The 22,134-nt window shown below is 44.5% G+C and overlaps 1 protein-coding gene across 1 annotated transcript in view; it reads left to right on the top strand.

Moving 5' to 3' along the window:
* LOC149443513 (uncharacterized) overlaps positions 1–22,134 on the top strand; it is a 246,550-nt gene that overhangs the window by 22,861 nt on the left and 201,555 nt on the right. The window contains exons 2-3 of the mRNA XM_089655603.1: positions 1,925–2,062; positions 7,568–7,862. Of these exons, the coding sequence (XP_089511729.1) occupies positions 2,057–2,062; positions 7,568–7,862 (301 nt within the window). The 5' untranslated portion in view covers positions 1,925–2,056. The remainder of the gene's footprint in view (positions 1–1,924; positions 2,063–7,567; positions 7,863–22,134) is intronic.

Raw genomic sequence — 22,134 nt, 5'->3', positions numbered from 1 at the left:
TCTTTTCATTCTTCTTCTTATTTTCATTCTTCTTTTCATTCTTTTCATTCTTCTTCTTATTTTCATTCTTCTTTTCATTCTTTTCATTCTTCTTTTCATTCTTCTTCTTCTTTTCATTCTTCTTTTCATTCTTTTCATTCTTCTTTTCATTCTTCTTATTTTCATTCTTCTTTTCATTCTTTTCATTCTTCTTTTCATTCTTCTTCTTATTTTCATTCTTCTTTTCATTCTTTTCATTCTTCTTTTCATTCTTTTCATTCTTCTTCTTCTTCTTTTCATTCTTTTCATTCTTCTTCTTCTTCTCATTCTTTTCATTCTTCTTCTTTTCATTCTTTTCATTCTTCTTCTTCTTTTCATTCTTTTCATTCTTCTTCTTCTTCTTCTCCTTCTCCTTCTTTGGCCCCGTGACTACCCAAATGAGTGAAGTGTGCGGTGATTCTAAGATCGACGGCACTCATCTGCATGTCATACTGACTGACAGTATTATTTCTCTTCCCCAGCAGACTCCAAGGGCATTTAAATTAAAGGTACAGTGTTCTGCACTAATATAAAGGCTCTCTGAAGCCTAGAAACCCTTTTTATAAGTAAAATTTGCAGCGAATAAATTCGAATCGAATCGAATTTTTTCGGAAAATTCGGCGAATCAGGCGAATCGAATTTTTGAAAAATTCGCTCATCTCTACTCATAATCATTGCCCCACCTGCCACAACATCTTTCTATAATAAGCCTGTGCTCATGCTGTTGGCTCCTGGAAAGCTGTGTATACTTCTGAAATAATTTGTTTGGGGGAAGCCCTAACCATAGTGGCAACGAAATGATCATATGAAAGGACAGGTAGTATAGGTCCTGTTTGCTTTGTGACCTAAACTGAAGATATCTTAAAGATATCATAAAAGCATAGGATTTGCCAAATTAAGTTCCTCTTTTAGATTCAAAAAGGATTTGAGTTGCTCACCAGATAAGATCTCAGCTAAATGAGCTTGAGACTCTGAATCTACATCAAGATAGAAGACTGTAGGCCTGGGTAATATTTAAATCTTGTTAATATTACCAAAAGGGTCTAGGGGAGGATATATACTGTCAGGGCCATAAAATGCATAAACCAGGGGGCTTCTGCATTGCTCCAGTGGAAATTACGAGAGATCTGAGAACCTTGTGCAGATAGTTATCTCTTCTAGTTTCTGAAGGTTTTCCCTAAGCTTGGTAGGTTGAGTGCTTCAGCTTTTTTCTGTAAGGAGGATCCAATAAACAGGAAAAATGTAAGGTGATAATCCCAGGACAACATATTATTTACAAAGATAGAGAGTAGAAAGCAAAAATCTCGCAAATAGCAAAAATCTGCTTATGGCCACCACTCAACCACACAGTCCAGTAGGTTAACGGTTCTTTATGAAACCATTGGCTCCCATAGACCTTTGGAACATGTTGGATTAGAGGTCTGTGGGAGCTATATAGTGGTGTAGTAATGGACTGTTAGTTTGGTGGGCTTCATGGTTGAATGTTGGCCTCAAGAGGGCTTTTACTATTTGGGAGATTGTCCTTTACTGCCTATTACTCTCCATCTTTGTAAGCGATATTTGATCATATTAGTAAAGGTGTTTTTATTGTGTGACAAGCTCTCTCTCGTAGGAGTGTGGCTATTTGTTTTCCATGAGCTTTTTATTGCCTTAAGGTGCCAGAGAAACTTGCTTTGCTACGGAAAGGTTTTATTGTTCTGCAAAAGAATGTTTAGGTGCCAGTCAAGTTAAGAAGGATTATGAGAGTATGTGGTTTTGAGTATTGCAGGTTTGAGAAGCTCTTCCCCTTTTCGATATCATTGGTAGAATGAGTAAGTAGTTTCACAATAGGCATAACACGTGGATCATGTTCAAAACTGTTATTTCATAATGTCAACTGTCCTTGTTTCTATTGACTGTATGACAGTGAGGATTCCATGGTACTGCTGGGAAAGCTGGAAATTTTAACCATCAACAGAACAGCAAATGAAATCTCTGCACTAACAGCTCAGAACAAGTGATATTATCTATACAGCAGCAAGTCACTTCCATCATCTTAATGGAGGTAAGTACTGCTTATATCAAACCCCAAGAACAAAAGGTCATATTTTGCAATTTACCAGTCCTTAGATGTGGTGGCTGCATTAAGTTTATTTTTTCTAGCTATCTATTATTATTATACAGTATTCATATAGCGCTAAAAGGTTTGCTCAGCGCTGTACAGAGTGGGGGACAGAACATGAGACAATACAGTAACAATACACGAGGGGTTCAAGGGCCCTGCTCTTTCAAGGTTACAATCTAGGAGGGAGGGGATAGTGGTACAGGAGGAAGTGGCTGTGGGGGATGGAGTGGTAGGAGGAGATCGGCTGTTAGGTGAGGGTGGGGTAGGCTTCCTTGAAGAGATGGGTTTTCAGGGTGCGCCTAAAGGTTAGGAGGGTAGGTGACAGTCTGATGGATTGGGGTAGTGAGTTCCAGAGGATAGGGGAAGTCCTGGAGACGTCCTAGAGTTGGGCATGGGAGGAGGAGACCAGGGAGCTAGAAAGTAGGAAAGTGAGGAGCGAAGAGTACGGGTTGGGTAGTATTTGGGTATCAGGTCGGTGAGATAGTTTGGGGCAGTATTATGAATGGCTTTGTAGGTCAATGTTAGTAGTTTGAATTTAATGCATTGGGCAATCGGGAGCCAGTGGAGGGAATGACAGAGGGGGGTGGCAGATGCGGAGCGGTTGGTAAGGTGGATGAGTCTTGCCACAGTTCAGGATAGACTGAAGCGGGGATAGCCTGTGTTGGCGTAGGCAGTTGAGAAGGGAGTTGCAGTAGTCCAGATGTGAGATAATAAGGGAGTGAATGAGTTGTTTAGTAGTGTCTGGGGTTAGGAACGAACGTATTTTGGAGATGTTGTGGGGGTGGAGCCTGCATGAGTTTGCCAATGATTGGACATGGGATTGGAAGGACAGGTCTGAGTCTAGAGTGGCACCTAGGAGTTTGGCTTGTGGTGTGGGACTGATGGTGGCGTTGTTGGTCGTGATGGAGAGGATGGGGGGGGCGTGGGCTGGGGGGAAAATCAGGAGCTCGGTTTTGGAAAGGTTCAATTTGAGGAAATGGAGCGACATCCAGTCTGATATGTCGTTTAGTAGGTGGGTGATACAGGCGGAGACTGAAGGGGTAAGGTGAGGGATGGAGAGGTAAATTTGCGTGTCATCGGCGTAGAGGTGATAGTTGAAGCCGTGGGAGTGTATCAGTTTGCCGAGGGAGGAGGTGTAGATGGAGAAGAGAAGGGGCCCGAGGACAGAGCCTTGGGGGACCCCAACAGAGGGGGAGGTGGTAGCGTTATAGGTAATGCTGAAGGAGCATTGGGATAGATAGGAGGAGAGCCAGGAGAGAGCGGACTCTCTGATGCCGAGGGAGTGTAGTTTGTTAAGGAGGAGGGGGTGGTCAACTGTGTCGAAGGCCGCGGAAAGGTCGAGGAATTAGAGGACTGAGTAGTGGCCATTGGCTTTGGCGGTTAGCAGGTCGTTGGTGATTTTGAGTAGGGCGGTTTCGGTGGAGTGTAGGGGACGGAAGCCACACTGTAGTGGATCAAGGAGGTTGTTGTCAGTGAGGTGTGTGCTTAGGCGATTGTAGACTAAGTGCTCAAGGAGCTTAGAAGTAAATGGCAGCAGGGAGATGGGTCTAAGGTTGTTCAGGTCAGTGGGGTCCAGGGAGGGTTTTTTGAGTATGGGGGTGATGTGCGCGTGCTTTAGGGGGGAGGGGAATGTGCCAGTAGAGAGGGAGAGATTGAAGATGTGGGTGAGGGAGCGTAGGATGGAGGAGGGTGACCGGAGGAGTTGTGTGGGGATAGGGTCAAGAGGGCAAGTGGTGAGGCGGGCTTCTGAGAAGACCTTAGTGACTCCTCAGTGGTAGCAAGGCTGAAAGAGTGGAGTGTTGGGGAGGTTATAGTGTGCGGGACGTTAGGTGTGGTGGGGGGCAGGGCGGTTGCGAGGTCAGAGGAGGGGAGAGTTGATGGGGTTATAGTGGGAGGGAGGCTAGGTGGGGAGGTAGGTTGAGTATTGGCGATGTCCTTACGGATTGCGTCGATTTTATTTTGGAAGTGATTGGCAATCTCGTGGGTGAGGTACTGGGTGGGGGTGGGGGGGAGAGTAGGGAGTTGAAAGTGGAGAAGAGCCGGCAAGGACAGGTGGAGGGGGTGTTGATGAGGGTTACGAAGTAGGCTTGTTTGGAGGCATGGAGGGAGGAGGAGTAGGTGAGGAAGGCAGGATTTGAAGAGGGAGAACGCTCGAGGTGATCTGGTTTTGCGCCATAAACGCTCCAGTGCACGACTGCATCGTTTAAGATTTTTAGTTTGGTCATTCTGCCAGGGTTGAAGCGGTCGGGGTTTAATGCTACGTGTGGTTAGGGGTGCTAAGGAGTCTAAGGCAGCTGACAGTGAGTCGTTGTACGCAGTAGTGGCCAAGTCAGGGCATGACAGTGGAAGGATACTGTCGTACAGTCAGTCAGCTGCAGAGTGGAGAGGGGCCGGGGTTCAGGTTGCGGAGGTTACGGCTGGTGATGGTTTGACGTTTGGGGGAGGAGGCGTTATAGGACGGCGAGGCGGAGAATGAAATGAGGTTGTGGTCAGAGAGAGGGAAAGGGGTGTTTGTGAGGTTGTGGAGGGTTCAGAGATGGGAGAAAACGAGGTCCAGGGTGTTCCCATCGGTGTGGGTGGAGGACTGTGTGCACTGTGTGAGTGCAAAAGAAGAGGTTAAGTGGAGGAGTTGGGATGTAGCCGGGTTGTTGACATTGATAGGGATATTGAAGTCACCAAGGATGATGGTAGGTAGCTCAGAGGAGAGGAAGAAGGGCAACCAGACGGAAAAGTCGTCAAGGAAGCAGGATACGGGTCCAGGAGGCCGATAGATTACTGCAATGCTCAGAGGGGTGGGAGAGAAGAGTCGGATCCAGTGGGCCTCGAAGGAGGAGAAGGATAGAGTTAACACCGACATGAGATGCTGAGTCTGTACGACTGAAAGAACTGAAATCTAATGAATAGTGAGGTGGCTGCATTAGTTTTACCTTTATGATTTTTTTCCCCTTTATTTTCACCTATTGATTCTACAAATGCCACACTTCACGTTCTCAGATGACAACTCACATTAACTGTTCTGTATCAATGGAGAAAGCCATGGTTTTCACACAGGCTAGACTTCATGTATGTCTTATCCAGGGTGGATATTACTGTACATATTTAACTTTAGGGAAAGAGTCACTTTAGGAATAAGAACAGATACTAAGAATTACATCCAACACACAGCACAAGGAAAATGCTACTATGCAGAGTCAGTACATACAATATAAATGTGAAGTTGATAAATGATGTGTCATGATTTTTTACATTGTTTAATTTTAGCGCACCTTAATTTTAGCCAGAGGAAGCTAGTTCGTTTTTTGGATAGAGGTTGGGTAGCAGCCTGGGATGAGACAGTTCCCTGATACCTCCCTCCTTCTGGGTCCCCTTGCCCAAGGGATACCCTCAGGCAGCTGGGTGAAAAGAAGGTTTCATCTGGGGTCTGAGATGGTACACCAGAAGGGCTGGAGAGCTCTTCAAAGGAGAGACTTTGTCCATGGACTTGTTCAAGTTGCTAAGGAGTTTGTCCTCACAGTTCCCTTGGGAATCCCATACATCCCTCAACCGCATCCAAGTTCAAAACCCCTTAATAAAACATCAAAACCAAGCTCAAGGAGTGTTTACTGACTCCAGTGTGCAGGTGTGGAAAACTCAGCAACTCCTAAGGGTGTAGTGCTACATAAACAGCCTACATTTCAGCACCATTGCATATTCGTAAACAGGCTGGCCTACAATTACAAGGCATCTGCCTCTTGAATATTATTATTATTACTATGAGTTTATATAGCGCCAAAGGGTTTGCTCAGCGCTGTACAATAGGGGGGACAATACATGGCACAGTACAACAACAACAAACAACGTACGAGGGGTAAGAGGGCCCTACTCTTACGAGCTTACAATCTAGGAGGGAGGGGGTAAAGGTACAGTAGGAAGTGGCTGAGGGGGATGAAGTGGTGGGAGGAATGAGGGAGGATGGCCGTTAGGTGAGGGTGGGGTAGGCTTCCCTGAAGAGATGGGTTTTGAGTAGAATTAGCAGAGTAAAAAGTCGTTACTCTCTCTTTTAAATGTTTAAAATGCAGCGGTTGCCGAACTTGACTGGCAGTGTATCAACATCACATACTTGTATATACAGCATATATATATATATTTTTATATACTGTGTAGCCTGATATATACAGTGCATACATTTTCTACACAAGTCTGATAGATTATCCTACAAAGGACACTTAAAGCACAAAAATAGAGGACAGTTTGTCCATAAAAAGCAGCTGACATCTTCTGGATGGCCTCTGGGTGAATGCTGGTAGTGAGGAAACAACCCCAAGCAGTCATTGTCTTTCTCCCACAAAACCGGTTTATTAACCATGTGTGAGCCAGGTACCTGAGTCTATGGGCAAAGAATACGTCTTACAAGGTCCAGACGTCATCTCTACCTATGTCTTCTGTGACACCATTTGGCAACGATATTCTTTCCAGCTCAGCTCCTTCCAGGTATACACTCCAGCTTGGTTCTTGAGCCTTCAGAACATTCCCCAGACTAATGCCAGCAATCCCTTCATATAAGCAAATAAACCCCCGGAGAAAGGTTAGCTCTGAAAGGCTGCCGTCAATCATTTATCATCTCCAGAGCCAAATCTAAATATAGCTCTTCAGGGTTTGACTGGGTCAGATAAATATTCATAACAGGTCAATTCATAGGGCCAACCCTCCCACACGATTTACTGGAGATTTCTTTCAACAACAGGAGGAAGCAATCAACCCACAAAAGGTAGGAAGGATCTGCAGGGCCAAGAAAAGCTGATATCTGAGGTTGACTATATCCTAGCACCTAATACACTCAATTTTAGCTAGAGCAGGTTCTCTGTACATAAATAAGAACAGATCCTGAGAACTGCGCTAAACATACAAAATAAGAGGTATAACATACAGAGAAAAGATACTGAGAATGACACCTAATATACACTCGCTGGCCACTTTAATAGGTACACCTGTTCAATTGCTTGGTAACACAAATTGATAATCAGCCAATCACATGGCATGAAATCAATGCATTTAGCCATCTAGACACAGTGAAGAGGACTTGTTGAAGTTCAAAATGAGCATCAGAATGGGGAAGAAAGGGGATTTAAGTGACTTTGAACGTGGCATGGTTGTGGGTGCCAGATGGGCTGGTCTGGGTATTTTGAAAACTGCTGATCTACTGGGATTTTCAGGCTCAACCATCTCTAGAGTTTACAGAGAATGGTCCGAAAAAGAGAAAATATCCAGTGAGCGGCAGTTGTGTGGAGGAAAATGCCTTGTTGATGTCAGAGGTCAGAGGAGAAAGGGCAGACTGGTTGCTGCGGCATTCAGATGGTAGGGTCAGAATTTGGCACTAATAAGGTGTACCTAGTAAAGTGACTGGTGATTGTACATCATAAAAGAAATTCATTTTGACATTTTTTTTGTTGTTTTTGCAATTGGCAGAGTTCAAATCCTACCAACCCAATTATGACAAAGAAACAAATAATTTCAGGACATCTGAGAGGTCTGGATGGGAATAGACTGGAACATTTTAAGAAGGGTCTTATTCAGCTGAAGCCCCCTCCTGGAGCTGGACCCATTAGCATGAAAACTCTTGAAGACAAATCCATAGAGGATATTGTTGACTTTATCTTCAGATGTCACACTGAAAGACATGGAGCAGCAACCATCAAAAAGGTTCTTAAAGATATCAGTGAGAATCAGATAAGGATGTCGATAGAGAGAGACCTCAGAAATGGTGGGTACAGTATAATGTCAAACAATATATTCTTTATAGAGGGTGGCAAAGAATGTCTCATACCTGATTTTACAGCCAGGTGCAACTGTTGAGCAAGGATGGAGGCATTTGGGCTGGTATAGGGGCAATAAGAGTTGAAAACACTCTTTAACTTACAGAGATTTTCAGTCATCCACCTTGAAACCTATTCTGTGGTTAGGCTATTGCTTCCGTCCTCTTATTGAGAATAAGGAAGCAAGTACAGAACCCTTCATGGGCCACTTTCCTATGTAAAATACACAGTGGTGGATACCCAGGCATTTAAGGATGGACAATTGCTCCCTGCTCAGTACTATTAAAAGGGCTTCTGCATGCCCAGAGCCAGCTTAAGCATGTAAAGCAGCCTGTCATTCAGGGTTCCTTTAGTGGTTTCTAGGGGTTCCTTGACTAACCACAAATGAAACCACTACTGTAATGTGCATTCCTCTTTCAACTGTCTACCAATGTAAGTGATCCCTTGTTCCCACTGACCATTAGTATAAGGGTGCACTTTTCTACTGACAACCAATGTAAGGGGGGCGTATTCTCTGGCCACCAATATATGGGTGCCCTTCCTACCCTGACCACCAATGAAAAAGGGAAGGGCTCACCATCATTGCAGGCAGGGCCGGTGCTTTCACTAGGAAAACTAGGCAGCCGCCTAGGGTGCACTGCCACCTTGGGGCACCTGGGCGCAGCACAGACCGGCACTCTCTCTGTGGGGGACTCGGCCATGTCATGAATGATCCTTCAGCTGAGGGGAAGCGTGGCAGAGGGGAGGAAGAAAGGACAGAGGAAGATGTTAGGTGTCTGGGGCCAGTGTAGCAGCGGATCTGCCACTCCTTCCAGTGTTCCTCTCAGACTCCGTCCTTTACTGCAAGCCAGCTGGCAGCAGCTGATTACTGTGGATTTCCAGCACTTCTCTTCCCATTCATCAGCAGAGGCTGAGCTGCACCTGCTGAGGAAGGTGATGTCTGGCTCTGATGTCATATGTCTGTGTGAGTGTGACCCAGCCAGCCGGCCATCCATCACATGTGCAATGTGTCAGTAAGTGATGACATCATCACAATCCCACAGTCTGCTCTTCTAGTGTTGTGTTGTGTCGGATGTCACTGTGTGGGATCGCTCAGTTCACCTGCCTGCTGTCACATTGTTTTATCTCCCCCCATTGTCTGAGGAATTCCAGCCTGGGATCTGTCAGAGTGTGGATCCATCATCCTCCACTCACTGCAACTATCACCCTGCCACTGCCAGCTACAGATACAGTCCGTCCGGGACACTGATTTTGTCTTTAATGTTGGTGCTGGTGGCATCTTACGGTACTTATTTTTGCAAATTAAAAAAAGTTTCATGTTTTGTTGATTTAATATTTTCTACTATTTTTAAAATTATGTATTTATTTGTGTATGTGTGCGGGGGGGGGGGGGGGGGGGTTTGCAAGTAGCTGGTCTTGCCTAGGGCACAAAATAGACTAGCACCGGCCCCAAATACAAGGAACTACTGACTACCAATGTAAGGGGACCTTTCTACAGACCACCAATGTAGGCGGGCCTTCTTTTACTGACCACCAATGTAAGTATGGGAATTCTCCACTGACCATCAGTTCAGTAGAGGAGGCAATTCTCTACTGAGCAACAATGTAAGGGGGTGCTTCTTCACTGACCAGCAATATAAGGGGGTTCTTCTTCCACTGATTACCAATAAGAAAAGGGGTCTTCTCGACTGATCCCCAATAAAAGGGGGTCCTTCTTCCAATAGCTACCATTATTAGGGGGCTATTCTTCCACTCTACCATTGTAAAAGGGTTCCTTCCTCACTGACCACAAATATAAGGATGACTTTTTTCCACTGAACAATGTAGAGGGCGTCCTTCCTCTCTGACCACCAATATAAGGGATATCTTTCTATTGACCACCAATGTAAGGGGGGCATTTTCCATCGACTACCCTCCATTCACTGATCTCCAGTATAGGGGGGCCTTCTGCACTGACCATTAATATAGGGGCCTTCTCTAGTGACCACCAAAATAGGAGACACATTTCTACTGACCACCCCTAATATGAGACACTACAATTTTCAGTGGCACAACTGAAATCTGGAGGTCGCAGCTCACTTCAGCACCCCTCTAGATCCAGCAATGGCAGTTAGAGGACAGGCACACTAATTTTTATTTTTTTTTACTCAATACCTTCCCTTTGTTTGCATCCTGCACTCAGCCAGAATACCCTAGCTGACAGCTAAATGCACTAGACAGGAATAAATGTTTGTTAGGACACTGCTCACTCACTTTCTAAGAAGCCTGAGGGAAAGCTGTCACATTTAGCAGCGGCAGTAATAATGATGCCAAATGTTTCAGTTTCCGCTGCTGCTGGAAAGGGACACTTTTATACTAACAATCAATAAAAAATAAAATCTAGTTCCACTGACCACCAATGTTAGGAAGGCTTCTTCACTGAACATTAGTTCAGGACGTTCTTTTCTATTGACGACTAATATAAGGGGCACGTTATCACTGGCCCCCAAAGTAATGGGGTGCTTTTCTACTGACTAACAATGTAAGGGAGGTCTTTCTCACTTACCGCCAATATAAGGGGGCCCTTCTACTGACAACAAATATAAGGGGGCCTTTTTTTCCCCATTGAACAACAATGTAATGAAGCTCTTTCTCACTGTCCACCAGTATGAGAGGGCTTTTATATGGCTTACAATGACAACAAATGCAGGTGGGGCTTCTGTAATGAACATCAATATAAAGGGCACTTTTCTACTGACCCCCAATGTAAGGAACACCAAAATAACGGGACCCTTCTTCCAGTGACCACCAATATACAAAGACCCTCCTTCCACTGATCACTATTGTAAGGGGGAAGGGGGGGTCCTCTCCACTGACTGCCACTGTAGAGAACCTTTTCCACTGACCACCAAAATAGGACACATTTTTGTACTGACCATACATGCAAAGAGGGCCATCTTCCCTGGCCACTAATATCTGGGGACCCTTCTTCCACTGTTAATATAAGAAAGCCATTCTTCCACTGATCAGTCATGTCTTCACCAAACATTGTGGCCATCTACTCTGACCATCAATATGGGAGACACTATTCTATGAACCTCCAATTTAAGGGGGGGGGGGTTATTTCACTTATCCCTAATAAAAGGGGGCCTTTCATCCATTTACCACCAATATGGGGGGCCCTTTCTACCAATGATCACCAATGTAGGGGGGGGGGGGCCTTTCCCAATGAATATATGGAACTCTTTTCTTCTGACCCCCAATGTAGGGGGACTTTCATCTCTGACAACAAATGTGAGGGGACAGCACAATTTGCAATGTCTTTTTCTTGTCATTATTATTTTTTTGTTTCATTTTTATCGAATGATTATCAGGGTGTTAGAAATAATCTGCCTTGGGTGGCAAATATGCCAGGTACACCAAATTATTTTTTCATTTATTTATAATTATAGCTACAACTTACTGGCCACACAAATGTTTTGGGACCTGTAGCTATAATAATGTTTGGCAGGGATTTCCTGAGACCTGAAAACTATTTCAATCAGTAAAAATCATAAGAAAAACAGATATAAAGAGTCACTTCACCAAAAGAAAATTGTAATGTACAGTGGGGATCAAAAGTTTGGGCACCCCAGCTAAAAATTTGTATTAATGTGCATAAAGAAGCCAAGGAAAGATGGAAAAATCTCCAAAAGGCATCAAATTACAGATTAGACATTCTTATAATATGTCAACAAAAGTTAGATTTTATTTCCATCATTTACACTTTACAATAACAGAAAACAAAAAAATGGCGTCTGCAAAAGTTTGGGCACCCTGCAGAATTTATAGCATGCACTGCCCCCTTTGCAAAGCTGAGACCTGCCAGTGTCATGGATTGTTCTCAATCATCATCTGGGAAGACCAGGTTATGTCAATCTCAAAGGTTTTAAATGCCCAGACTCGTCTGACCTTGCCCCAACAATCAGCACCATGGGTTCTTCTAAGCAGTTGTCTAGAAAATTGAAACTGAAAATAGTTGCCGCTCACAAAGCTGGAGAAGGCTATAAGAAGATAGCAAAGCGTTTTCAGATGTCAATGTCCTCTGTTCGGAATGTAATTAAGAAATGGCAGTCATCAGTAGAGATGAGCGAATTATTCAAAAATTCGGTTCGGCTGATTCGCCGAATTCGCCGAATAAATTCGCTTCGAGCCGAATATATTCGCTGCGAATTTAACTTATAAAAAGGGTGTTTCTAGGCTTCAGAGAGCCTTTATATTAGTGCAGAACACTGTACCTTTAATTTAAATGCCCTTGGAGTCTGCTGGGGAAGAGAAATAATACTGTCAGTCAGTATGACATGCAGATGAGTGCCGTCGATCTTAGAACCACCGCACACTTCACTCATTTGGGCAGTCACGGGGCCAAAACCAGAGTGTGGAGCCACAGTGTGGCGGTGGAGGCAGCAGCAATGGGAGGCCATACAGCACCCTATGACAAAATGGAACCCACCAGCAGTGTGAGGAGACCTGAAAGTGGCACATGGCAGAGTGTGGCGATGGAGACAGCAGCAATGGGAGGCCGTACAGGGACCCATGACACACTCTGGACCTGGCAGCAGCATGAGGAGGCGGTACAGGGGCCCATGACAGATTACGGGCCTGGCAGCAGCATGAGGAGTCGGTACGGGGGCCCATGGCAGATTACGGGCCTGGCAGCAGCATGAGGAGGCAGTACAGGGGCCCATGGCAGAGTGGCGGAGCGTTAGCAGCTAAAATTGAAGGCCATACAGAGGCCTATGTTAAAAAGTCCCCCCAGCAGCAGCGTGGGGAGACGACTATGAAGAGTCCAATGGCAGGATGGCGGAGCAGAAGCAGCTTCAATTGAAGGCCATACACAGGCCTAGGTTTAAAAGTCCCTCACAGTTAATTCCAATAACGAACTCTACTCCTCCGTGCAATCTACTTACGAGACCCTGGGCAGGTCTGGGTCCAATTTGTGGTAGAGACTGGTTTTGTTCAGCCATGCTTGAGCGAGTAATAACAGGTCTGTGCTGCCCTTTGGTGTCTGGCTTAATGCGCACAACACTGAACGTCCCAGCGTTTGTCAACGATTTGCCGTTAAGTGATGCAAACCCGCTAAACCACGTTCATGAGGAGCCGGTACAGGGGGCCATGAATCAGTATGGACCTGGCAGCAGCGTGAGCAGACGACAGAGGCACATGGCGCAGGGTGGCGGTGTAGGCAGCATTATTCTGAAGCCAAACACAGGCCTCGGTTAAAAAGCGGAAGCCGTCAGCAGCGTGAGCAGACGACAGAGACACATGGCGCAGGGTGGCGGTGGATGCAGCAGCAATGGAAGGCCATACAGCACCCTATCACAAAATGGAACCCACCAACAGTGTAAGGAGACCTGAAAGTGGCACATGGCAGAGTCTGGCGATGAAGTCAGCAGCAATGGGAGGCCGTACAGGGACCCATGACACACTCTGGACCTGGCAGCAGCAAGAGGAGGCGGTACAGGGGCCCATGGCAGAGTGGCGAAGCGTAAGCAGCTTAAATTGAAGGCCATACAGAGGCCTATGTTAAAAAGTCCCCCCAGCAGCAGTGTGGGGAGACGACTATCAAGAGTCCAATGGCAGAGTGGCGGAGCAGAAGCAGCTTCAATTGAAGGCCATACACAGGCCTAGGTTAAAAAGTCCCCCCAGCAGCAGCGTGGGGAGACGACTATCAAGAGTCCAATGGCAGAGTGGCGGAGCGGAAGCAGCTTCAATTGAAGGCCATACACAGGCCTAGGTTAAAAAGTCCCCCCAGCAGCAGTGTGGGGAGACGACTATCAAGAGTCCAATGGCTGAGTGGCGATCCGGGACCCGCTGAGCAGCTTCTGGGATACCCAAGAGTTTGGCTTCTGTGGGGAATATGGTTGAAAACTGAAACTTAAAGGCATGTTGACGGAAGGGCACCAGTGTCAGTGCTCCGGAGGGAATATAGCTTCAAAGCTGACACTTAAAGGTATATCGACGGTCAGAGACCACAGGAAGTGGAGCTTGCGTCTTAAGTCGACTGAATGTGGCAGACGTGAAACGTCTACGGGCCGTATATGAAACGGGTTGTTCCTCTTTCTGGAATAAGTGTTGGAAATGGCCACTCTTTTTGGTGTGGCGTTTTGTCTATTAAATTCCAATAACGGACTCTACTCCTCCGTGCAATCTAGTTACGAGACCCTTGGCAGGTCTGGGTCCAATTTGTGGTAGAGACTGGTTTTGTTCAGCCATGCTTGAGCGAGTAATAACAGGTCTGTGCTGCCCTTTGGTGTCTGGCTTAATGCGCACAACACTGAACGTCCCAGCGTTTGTCAACGATTTGCCGTTAAGTGATGCAAACCCGCTGAACCACGTTCATGAGGAGCCGGTACAGGGAGCCATGAATCAGTATGGACCTGGCAGCAGTGTGAGGAGACCCGAAAGTGGCACATGGCGCAGGGTGGCGGTGGAGGCAGCAGTATTCGGAAGACATACACAGGACTAGTTTAAAAAGCGGAAGCCGTCAGCAGCGTGAGCAGACGACAGAGGCACATGGCGCAGGGTGGCGGTGGAGGCAGCAGTATTCGGAAGCCATACGCAGGCCTAGGTTTAAAACTGGAACCAAGCAGCGTGAGCAGATGACAAAGACGCACATGGCAGAGGATGGATCTGGCAGCAGTATGAGAAGGCGGTACAGGGGCCCATGGCACAGTGTGGTGATGGGGGCTACAGCAACTGGATGCCAGAAAGTGGCCGATAGGGCTATATACTGCATGGAATTATAAAGTTGTAAAGACAGCGGCCTATAAGGCTATACACACTATAACAATCATGACTTGATTGACCATTGGCCTATAAGGCTATACACAGCATGAATATCATGACTTATTCTGAGAGTGGTTTGGAAGGCTATATACAAAAAGTAATTCATGAGCTGTCCAGACAGCGGACAATAAGTACATATATACAAATCAATTCATCAGCTGCCCAGCCAGCGGCCTCAAAGGCGACACATATAGAAAGCAATTCATGAGCTGTTCATTTATAGCTCCACCATTACACAGTGCTGGCTGGCTGCTAATTGGCTAATGCGATCACATGTCATGAATGCATTATGGGTCAGCGAGCCTTGTCTGCGCGCCTTCCCAGAGATCCCCGCCCCATCTTCTCTGTCCATTTCCTCCGTCGCCACACATGTCGCCGCCATTTTTGGGAAAATTCGATTCGTGCATCCGAAGTTTGCTAATCTTCGGATTCGTCGCGAATAGAATTTTTCCAAATCTTCGGAACGAATTCCACTTCGTCATGTTCGATTCGCTCATCTCTAGTCATCAGGAACAGTGGAACTTAAAGCAAGATCTGGAAGACCAAGAAAAATATCAGACAGAACAGCTCGCAGGATTGTGAGAAAAACAATTCAAAACCCACGTTTGACTGCACGATTCCTCCAGAAAGATCTGGCAGACACTGGAGTTGTGGTACACTATTCCACTATAAAGAGATACTTGTACAAATATGGTCTTCATGGAAGAGTCATCAGAAGAAAACCTCTTCTACGTCCTCACCACAAAAATCATTTGAACTTTGCAAATGAACATATAGACAAGCCTGATGCATTTTGGAAACAAGTTCTGTGGACCGATGAGGTTAAAATTGAACTTTTTGGCCAGAATGAGCAAAGGTACGTTTGGAGAAGAAGGGGCACAGAATTTAATGAAAAGAACCTCTGTCCAACTGTTAAGCATGGGGTTGGATCAATCATGCTTTGGGGTTGTGTTGCAGCCAGTGGCACAGGGAACATCTCACGAGTAGAAGGAAAAATGGATTCAATAAAATTTCAGCCGGTCGAAATGTGCATGTCATGGAGGGGGCGGAGCCTGACCATGGCGGCGGCGGAGAGTTCGTGGTAGGAGCTCCCGCACGAGGCTCCTCCGACCTACCCCCCTTGAACTTCAAAAAATTCCCCCCCACGGAGATGGAGCCTTAGAAGCCAGAGACCTACCTTGTCTGGGGGGTTTGCTGGCTTCTGTTGCTGAGCGGCTGCCTGCGGTGAGAGAGGAGAGGACGCTGAGCCTGGACGCCGAGTTGGGGTGCCGGGAGACAGGGAGGCGCGGCCGGGACATGTGACGGGCCGCGGTGCATCCCTGGGAGGCAAGGAAGCCGGCCGCCCGGCCGGAGGCTGACGGAGAGCAGGAGGGATCCCCGTTTGGTCGGACGACCTGCTGCCTCTGGAGCCCTGGCAGGGGATTGATGGTGGGCTTCCCCGACCAGCGGACCAACAAGGCAGAAGAGAGTGGAGGAAGTCCTGGAGGGTCCCCCTGAGAGGAAGAGAGCCAACCTATTGAGGAAGCTGGAGAGTGGAGCCTGGAGCTGTCTCACAAGAAGCGCAGGATGGGTGAGTGAGACTGGCGGAGGCTCTAATTATAAAAATAAAAAAAAACAAACTGTATAGAGCTGGGAGAGAGAGAAAAGGGGGGGACCCCCAGAGAATAACAATAAAAATAAGGAGAAGAGCGCAGCCAAAGGAGCATAGAAAGGTGGGAAGATAGAGCTGGGAATTCTACCTCTACACCTTATTAATTCCCTTGTTTGTAAAGTATAAGTCTATGAGAAGAAATTAAAAGTTACAGAAGAAATGAAAAATAAAAGTACAAAAGGAACTGGGCCTAAAGGGACCCAAACGGGAACAATTAAAAAGTATACATCCAAGGGAAATGTGACCCCAGAAAGACCCCAAAGCAGAAAAGATAGAGAATCTGATCTAAGTATGCAAAGCAGTCCTAAACAAACATTAGAATTGGACATTAGCAATCAACAAATATCAGAGATAGAAAAAGATCTACAAATTCCAAATAAAAAAGAGATGACAGAAATGTTTAAAGATCTGGAGAGAACAATAAAACAAGAAATGGTAAATATTCGGAACGATCTGGGGCAGTTGTTGTTAAGAGTGGAAGAAACGGAACAGAAAGTTAAAAATCAGACCCAGATTATTTCCGAATTAGAGAAGAAGATAATAAACATGGAAAAAGTTCAGGAAAAATTGCAGTATAAGGCGGAAATTCAAGAGAACAGAGAAAGAAGGAGAAACATAAGGATAAGAGGGGTACCAGAAAGATTAAAGGGAGAAATACTGGAAGAGATGGTCTGCAAAATACTGAACTATATAATGGAAAACTCTGAAATGGAAAGGACTAATATAGAAAGAATCTCTAGAAATGGGAAACTCCAGGGGAATTATGAGAAGGACAGGCCGAGAGACATACTTGTAAAATTTTATGATCTACAGCAAAGGGACAGACTCTGGAGGAAAACTAAGGGAAAATCAGTTATAAAGTATGGAGAAATGGATATTCAAATATATGCGGACTTGTCATTAGAGACTCTCCAGAGGAGGAGAACTCTGAGGCCTTTGCTGGAGCAGATGAAAAAACAGAAGGTGCAATATAGATGGGGAGTTCCAGAGACTTTAATAGGATGGAAAAATGGAATAACAGCACATTTGAGGTTCCCAGAGGACTTGAGAAATTTTTGTGATAGACTGGAAATGCAGAAAATTGAAATAAATGGCTGGGAAGGAGAATATGGGGGAGGTGGATCAGGGAGAGGGGAGGGTTGGAGGAGGGTGGGGGAGGGGAGGAGGGGCGGGGGGGGTGAGTGAAGAGGAGAGAATTGTTTTTTTTTTTTTCTCTTGCCTTGCTCCCATTCCATCGCTTCTTTCTCTCCCTAGTTCCTCCAGCCTGGCCCCTTTTTCTTTTTCTCTTTTTTTTCTTCTTTAGAAAGTACAGGTAGAGAGAAGTTCAAGGGGGGGATCCGGAAGGAGGGGAGGCCGTCCAAGGGAGGAGTGAAGCCCTAAGGATTAAGTCAAAGGTGGACGTTATCTCCACAAATGACGGTTAGGCAAAGGGAAGGCCTAAAAAGAGGGGGGAGGAGATGGGGGGAGGGAGGAGGGGGGAGGGGAGGGAAAGGAAAGGGATCGAGGGGTGCATTAAGAGAGGGGGGGAGGGAAAAGGGGAGGGGAGTACTGTGGGAGGGGGGGAGGGATAGGGGGAGGGAAAAGGGTAGTAGGATAAAAACGCTCTATAGGAACAAGAAAGAGGAAGGGAAGGAGGAAGAGAGAGAAGGTAGGAAAAGAGTAAGATGGAAGAAATCCAATATATAACCTACAATGTAAGAGGGTTAAGCTGTCCAGGAAAGAGATTCAGGTTATTTAAAGAACTCCAACATAGAAAAGCCTCAGTGGTATTCTTGCAGGAAACACACCTGGAGATAGAGTCGAAGGTTAGATTGAGGACTAGATATTTTCCAACATGGTTCTATGCGGATTCACCAACTAAAAGAGCAAAAGGAGTTGCTATAGGCTTCGCAAAGAATATAAGGTTTGAGGTGGAGGAGAGATTGACGGATCTGGAGGGAAGGTATCTATTCTTGAGAGGAAAATTACTGGGAATTGAGTGTACAATAGCAAACATATACAGTCCAAATAAGAGGCCGGAGAGGTTTATGAGAGAAGTGTTGAAGAGATTGATGGATTTTAAAAGTGGGTATATGATAGTGGCGGGAGACTTTAACATCTGTATGGATCCGCGGATAGACACCACTTCCTCTGTGAGGAGGGAGGAAAGCAAATCCTTGAGAATGTTAAAGAAATTAATGCATGAATGTCAGTTGGTGGACATCTGGAGAATCAGGAACATGAGGGAGAGAGATTATACTTTCTTTTCGCACGTTCATGAGACTTATTCTAGACTAGATTACATATTAGTAGAACATCGAATGATAGAGTTGGTGGCAGAAGTAAAAATTGAAGGAAGTACCCTGTCGGATCATGCCCCAGTTGCAATGAAGTTAAGATGGGGAAGGGAAGGGAAAGAAGGTTATGTATGGCGGTTGAATGAGGCACTCCTCATGGAGGAAGAGATTGGTCAAAGAATTGAGAAGGAAATTGAATGGTTTTTTAAAGAGAATGAAACAGAGGATGTGTCGGTTGCAACGGTGTGGGAAGCACATAAAGTTTACATCAGAGAAAAAAGAAAGGAGAGAAAAGATAAATAGATTACTAAATGAAATATATGATCTTGAACAGGTGCATAAAAGGGAAAGATCTAAGGAGACAATGCAGATGTTAATAAAGAAGAAAGAAGAATTAGAGAATGTAATGGAGGAGGAAAAAAGAAGAGTCTTTAATAAAATAACAAGTGAAAGGTATAGATGGGGAGACAGGCCGGGAAAGTATTTAATGAGAACTTTAAGAAAGAAGAAAAATAGAAAATAAGATATATCGAGAAAATAAGAAATCCCAAGGGGGAATTTGTACACGCAACCAAGGATATTGCTAGAATATTTAAAGAGTATTATAATGAGCTGTATAATATTATACCTCAGGATATGCTTAGGAAAACGGAAACAGTAAATAGAGGGAAAAGAAAGACATACCTAGAGGAGGCAGGCCTACCGAAATTAAGAGAAATACAACGGAACTCTCTAGAAGCAGAAATAACTTTAGAGGAAATAAAAATAGCATTAGAAAGTATGGCGGGAGGGAAAAGCCCGGGCCCGGATGGATATACGGCCAAATACTATAAAAAATATAAAGAGCTTTTAATCCCCAAAATGAAGATTTATATGAACGCCTTGGGGAATGGGATGGAGATAAGGGGAGAGTCTTTACAGGCGAATATAGTATTGATACAGAAGGAAGATAAAGATCCCTCACAATGTGCGAGTTATCGTCCAATAGCGCTGCTGAATGTAGACACTAAAATATATGCAAAGGTTCTGGCAAATAGACTGAAAGAGCTGATGCCGGAATGGATACATGGAGATCAGGTGGGGTTTGTATCGGGAAGAGAGGGCAGAGATAATGCTTTGAGATCATTGTTGCTTATACAGGAGGGCAAAAAAGGTAAAACCCCAATGATACTGATGTCGATAGATGCTGAGAAGGCATTCGACAGGGTGAGTTGGGGTTTTATGATGGATACTCTGGAAGCATTAGGAATGGGAAATAGAATGAGAGGGTGGATTAGTGAGTTGTACAGAGGGCCTACCGCTACCATAATGGTAAATGGAGGAAGATCAGAGTACTTTAAGATGTCAAATGGTACAAGACAGGGATGCCCATTGTCTCCATTGCTATATGTGTTATCACTGGAGCCCTTATTGTCCACGATTAGGAGGAATATAGACATAAAAGGAATAAAGATAGGTGACAGAGAACACAAGGTAGTGGCTTATGCGGATGATTTGATGTTTTATGTAGGAAATCCTAGAACATCACTTCCAAATCTAATGAAAGCATTGAGGGAGTACGGAGACCTGTCAAACCTAAAAATCAACCCGACAAAGACCGAAATCTTAAACATAAATCTCAAAAATAGTGAAAAAGAAAAACTAAAAGAGGAATTCCCTTTCCTTTGGAGAGATAAAGAATTAAAATATCTAGGAATAAAACTATCAGCCTCAAATAAGAACCTTTATAAAGCCAATTACATAACGCTATTAAATGAAATTAAGGAGGAGTTGAGAAGAGTGGGAAATGGAAATCCATCGTGGATAGGTCGCATAAACTTGATAAAGATGGTAATAGTCCCCAAAATATTATATAAATTTCAAATGATCCCAATTAAACTCCCAGAGGCATATTTTAAAGAACTGAGGAAAATGATAATAAAATGCATATGGAGGAATAAAAAGCCTAGAATAGGTTATGAAACGCTGACCAGAAGCAAAGAAAGAGGAGGATTGGGGGTACCAGACTTTAGGAGATATTACAAAGCGGGGATTATTGCAAGAATCTTCGACTGGATTCATAATCCGGAGAAAACGTGGGTTAAAATTGAAAAAGCACTGAGTGGAAAAAGTTTGAGTAATAGTATCTGGGTCCCTGCACAATATAGAGAATTAGAGGGGAGCACAAGCACATACACTCTTAATGTTTTAAAAGAATGGGATTTATTACACAGACAAAAGGGGTGGGTTTTTAATTCACAACTAATGCCACTTAGGAATACAAAATATTTCACCCCGGGAAAAGATAGTATAGCAGGGAAATGGATAATAAAACAGGAGGCGCAATTGAGAGATATAATGGTAGGAGAGGAAATGGGGTCATATAAGGACATGGAGGAAAGAAAGGGTGAAGTCTTTAATAAGATGGATAGACTAAGATATTACCAACTGAAGAATTTCTTTGAAAGCCTTCCAAAACCAATAAGAACTAGAAAAGACTGGAATCCATTTGAGAAAATCTTTGAGTCACGGGGAAATGGTAGACACGGTATGGCAAAAATACACAAGATATTAATGGAACTTGATATAGACACAAAATTAATGCACATAGAGAAATGGGAAAGGGATATGGGAAGAAAAATAGAGGAGAAGGAGAAGAAGAAGATGTTCACATTAATTCACGAGAATATTAGTATGAGAGAGGTGGAAATAAGCTATAAGTGTTTGAATAGATGGCATATTACCCCCTACCTGGAGCACAAGATGAATACAGAAATCTCACAGATGTGTTGGAGAGGTTGTGGAGAGGTGGGCACGTGGTATCATGTGTGGTGGGAGTGTCCAGAAATACAGGTGTTTTGGCGGAGGATAGTGTATTTGATAGGGAAAATCACAAAAATCAATATAGGATTAGATCCAGAAGTATGTCTCCTCCATATCTCAGAGCTCTCAGTGAAAATATATAAGAGTTCTGGGATATGGCATTACTTGACCGCAGCAAAGAGTCTGATACCCAGGTTTTGGAAGAAAAGACCGGTGCCAACGGAGGAGGATTGGATGGTTAGAGTAAATCAGATCTCTGGGACAGAAAGATTGTATTACACGCACGAGGACAAGCTGGAGTTATATAATAAAAAATGGAAAGGCTGGGAAGAATACAGAGAAAAGGTGAAATATATGAAGAGATAACATTCTTGGAAGCTGGCTTAGAATTGAGATTTAGAAACAACAGAATAATATGTAGTTAATGAGAGTAAAAAGAATGTTGAGCGTGAGAGGGGTTGGAGGAGAGGGGTTGGAGGAGAGGGGGGGGGGGGGTGGAGGGGGGGGGTAAGAAAAAGAAATTCACATACAGGGATAATTTATGTAAGAAGAGAAAACACTTGGGATAATTATTTTAATAGAAATGTTGAAATGTCTTGTATATGAATTGGAAAAATTTAATAAATATTTATAAAAAAAAAAATAAAATTTCAGCCAATTTTGGATGGTAACTTGATGCCATCT

Source organism: Staurois parvus, unplaced genomic scaffold, assembly GCF_062004578.1.
Source record: "Staurois parvus isolate SC_StPar_1 unplaced genomic scaffold, SC_StPar_1.0 ptg000854l, whole genome shotgun sequence".
In the NCBI taxonomy this organism is placed as follows: Eukaryota; Metazoa; Chordata; class Amphibia; order Anura; family Ranidae; genus Staurois; species Staurois parvus.
This window is presented reverse-complemented; position numbering and strand designations above follow the sequence as displayed.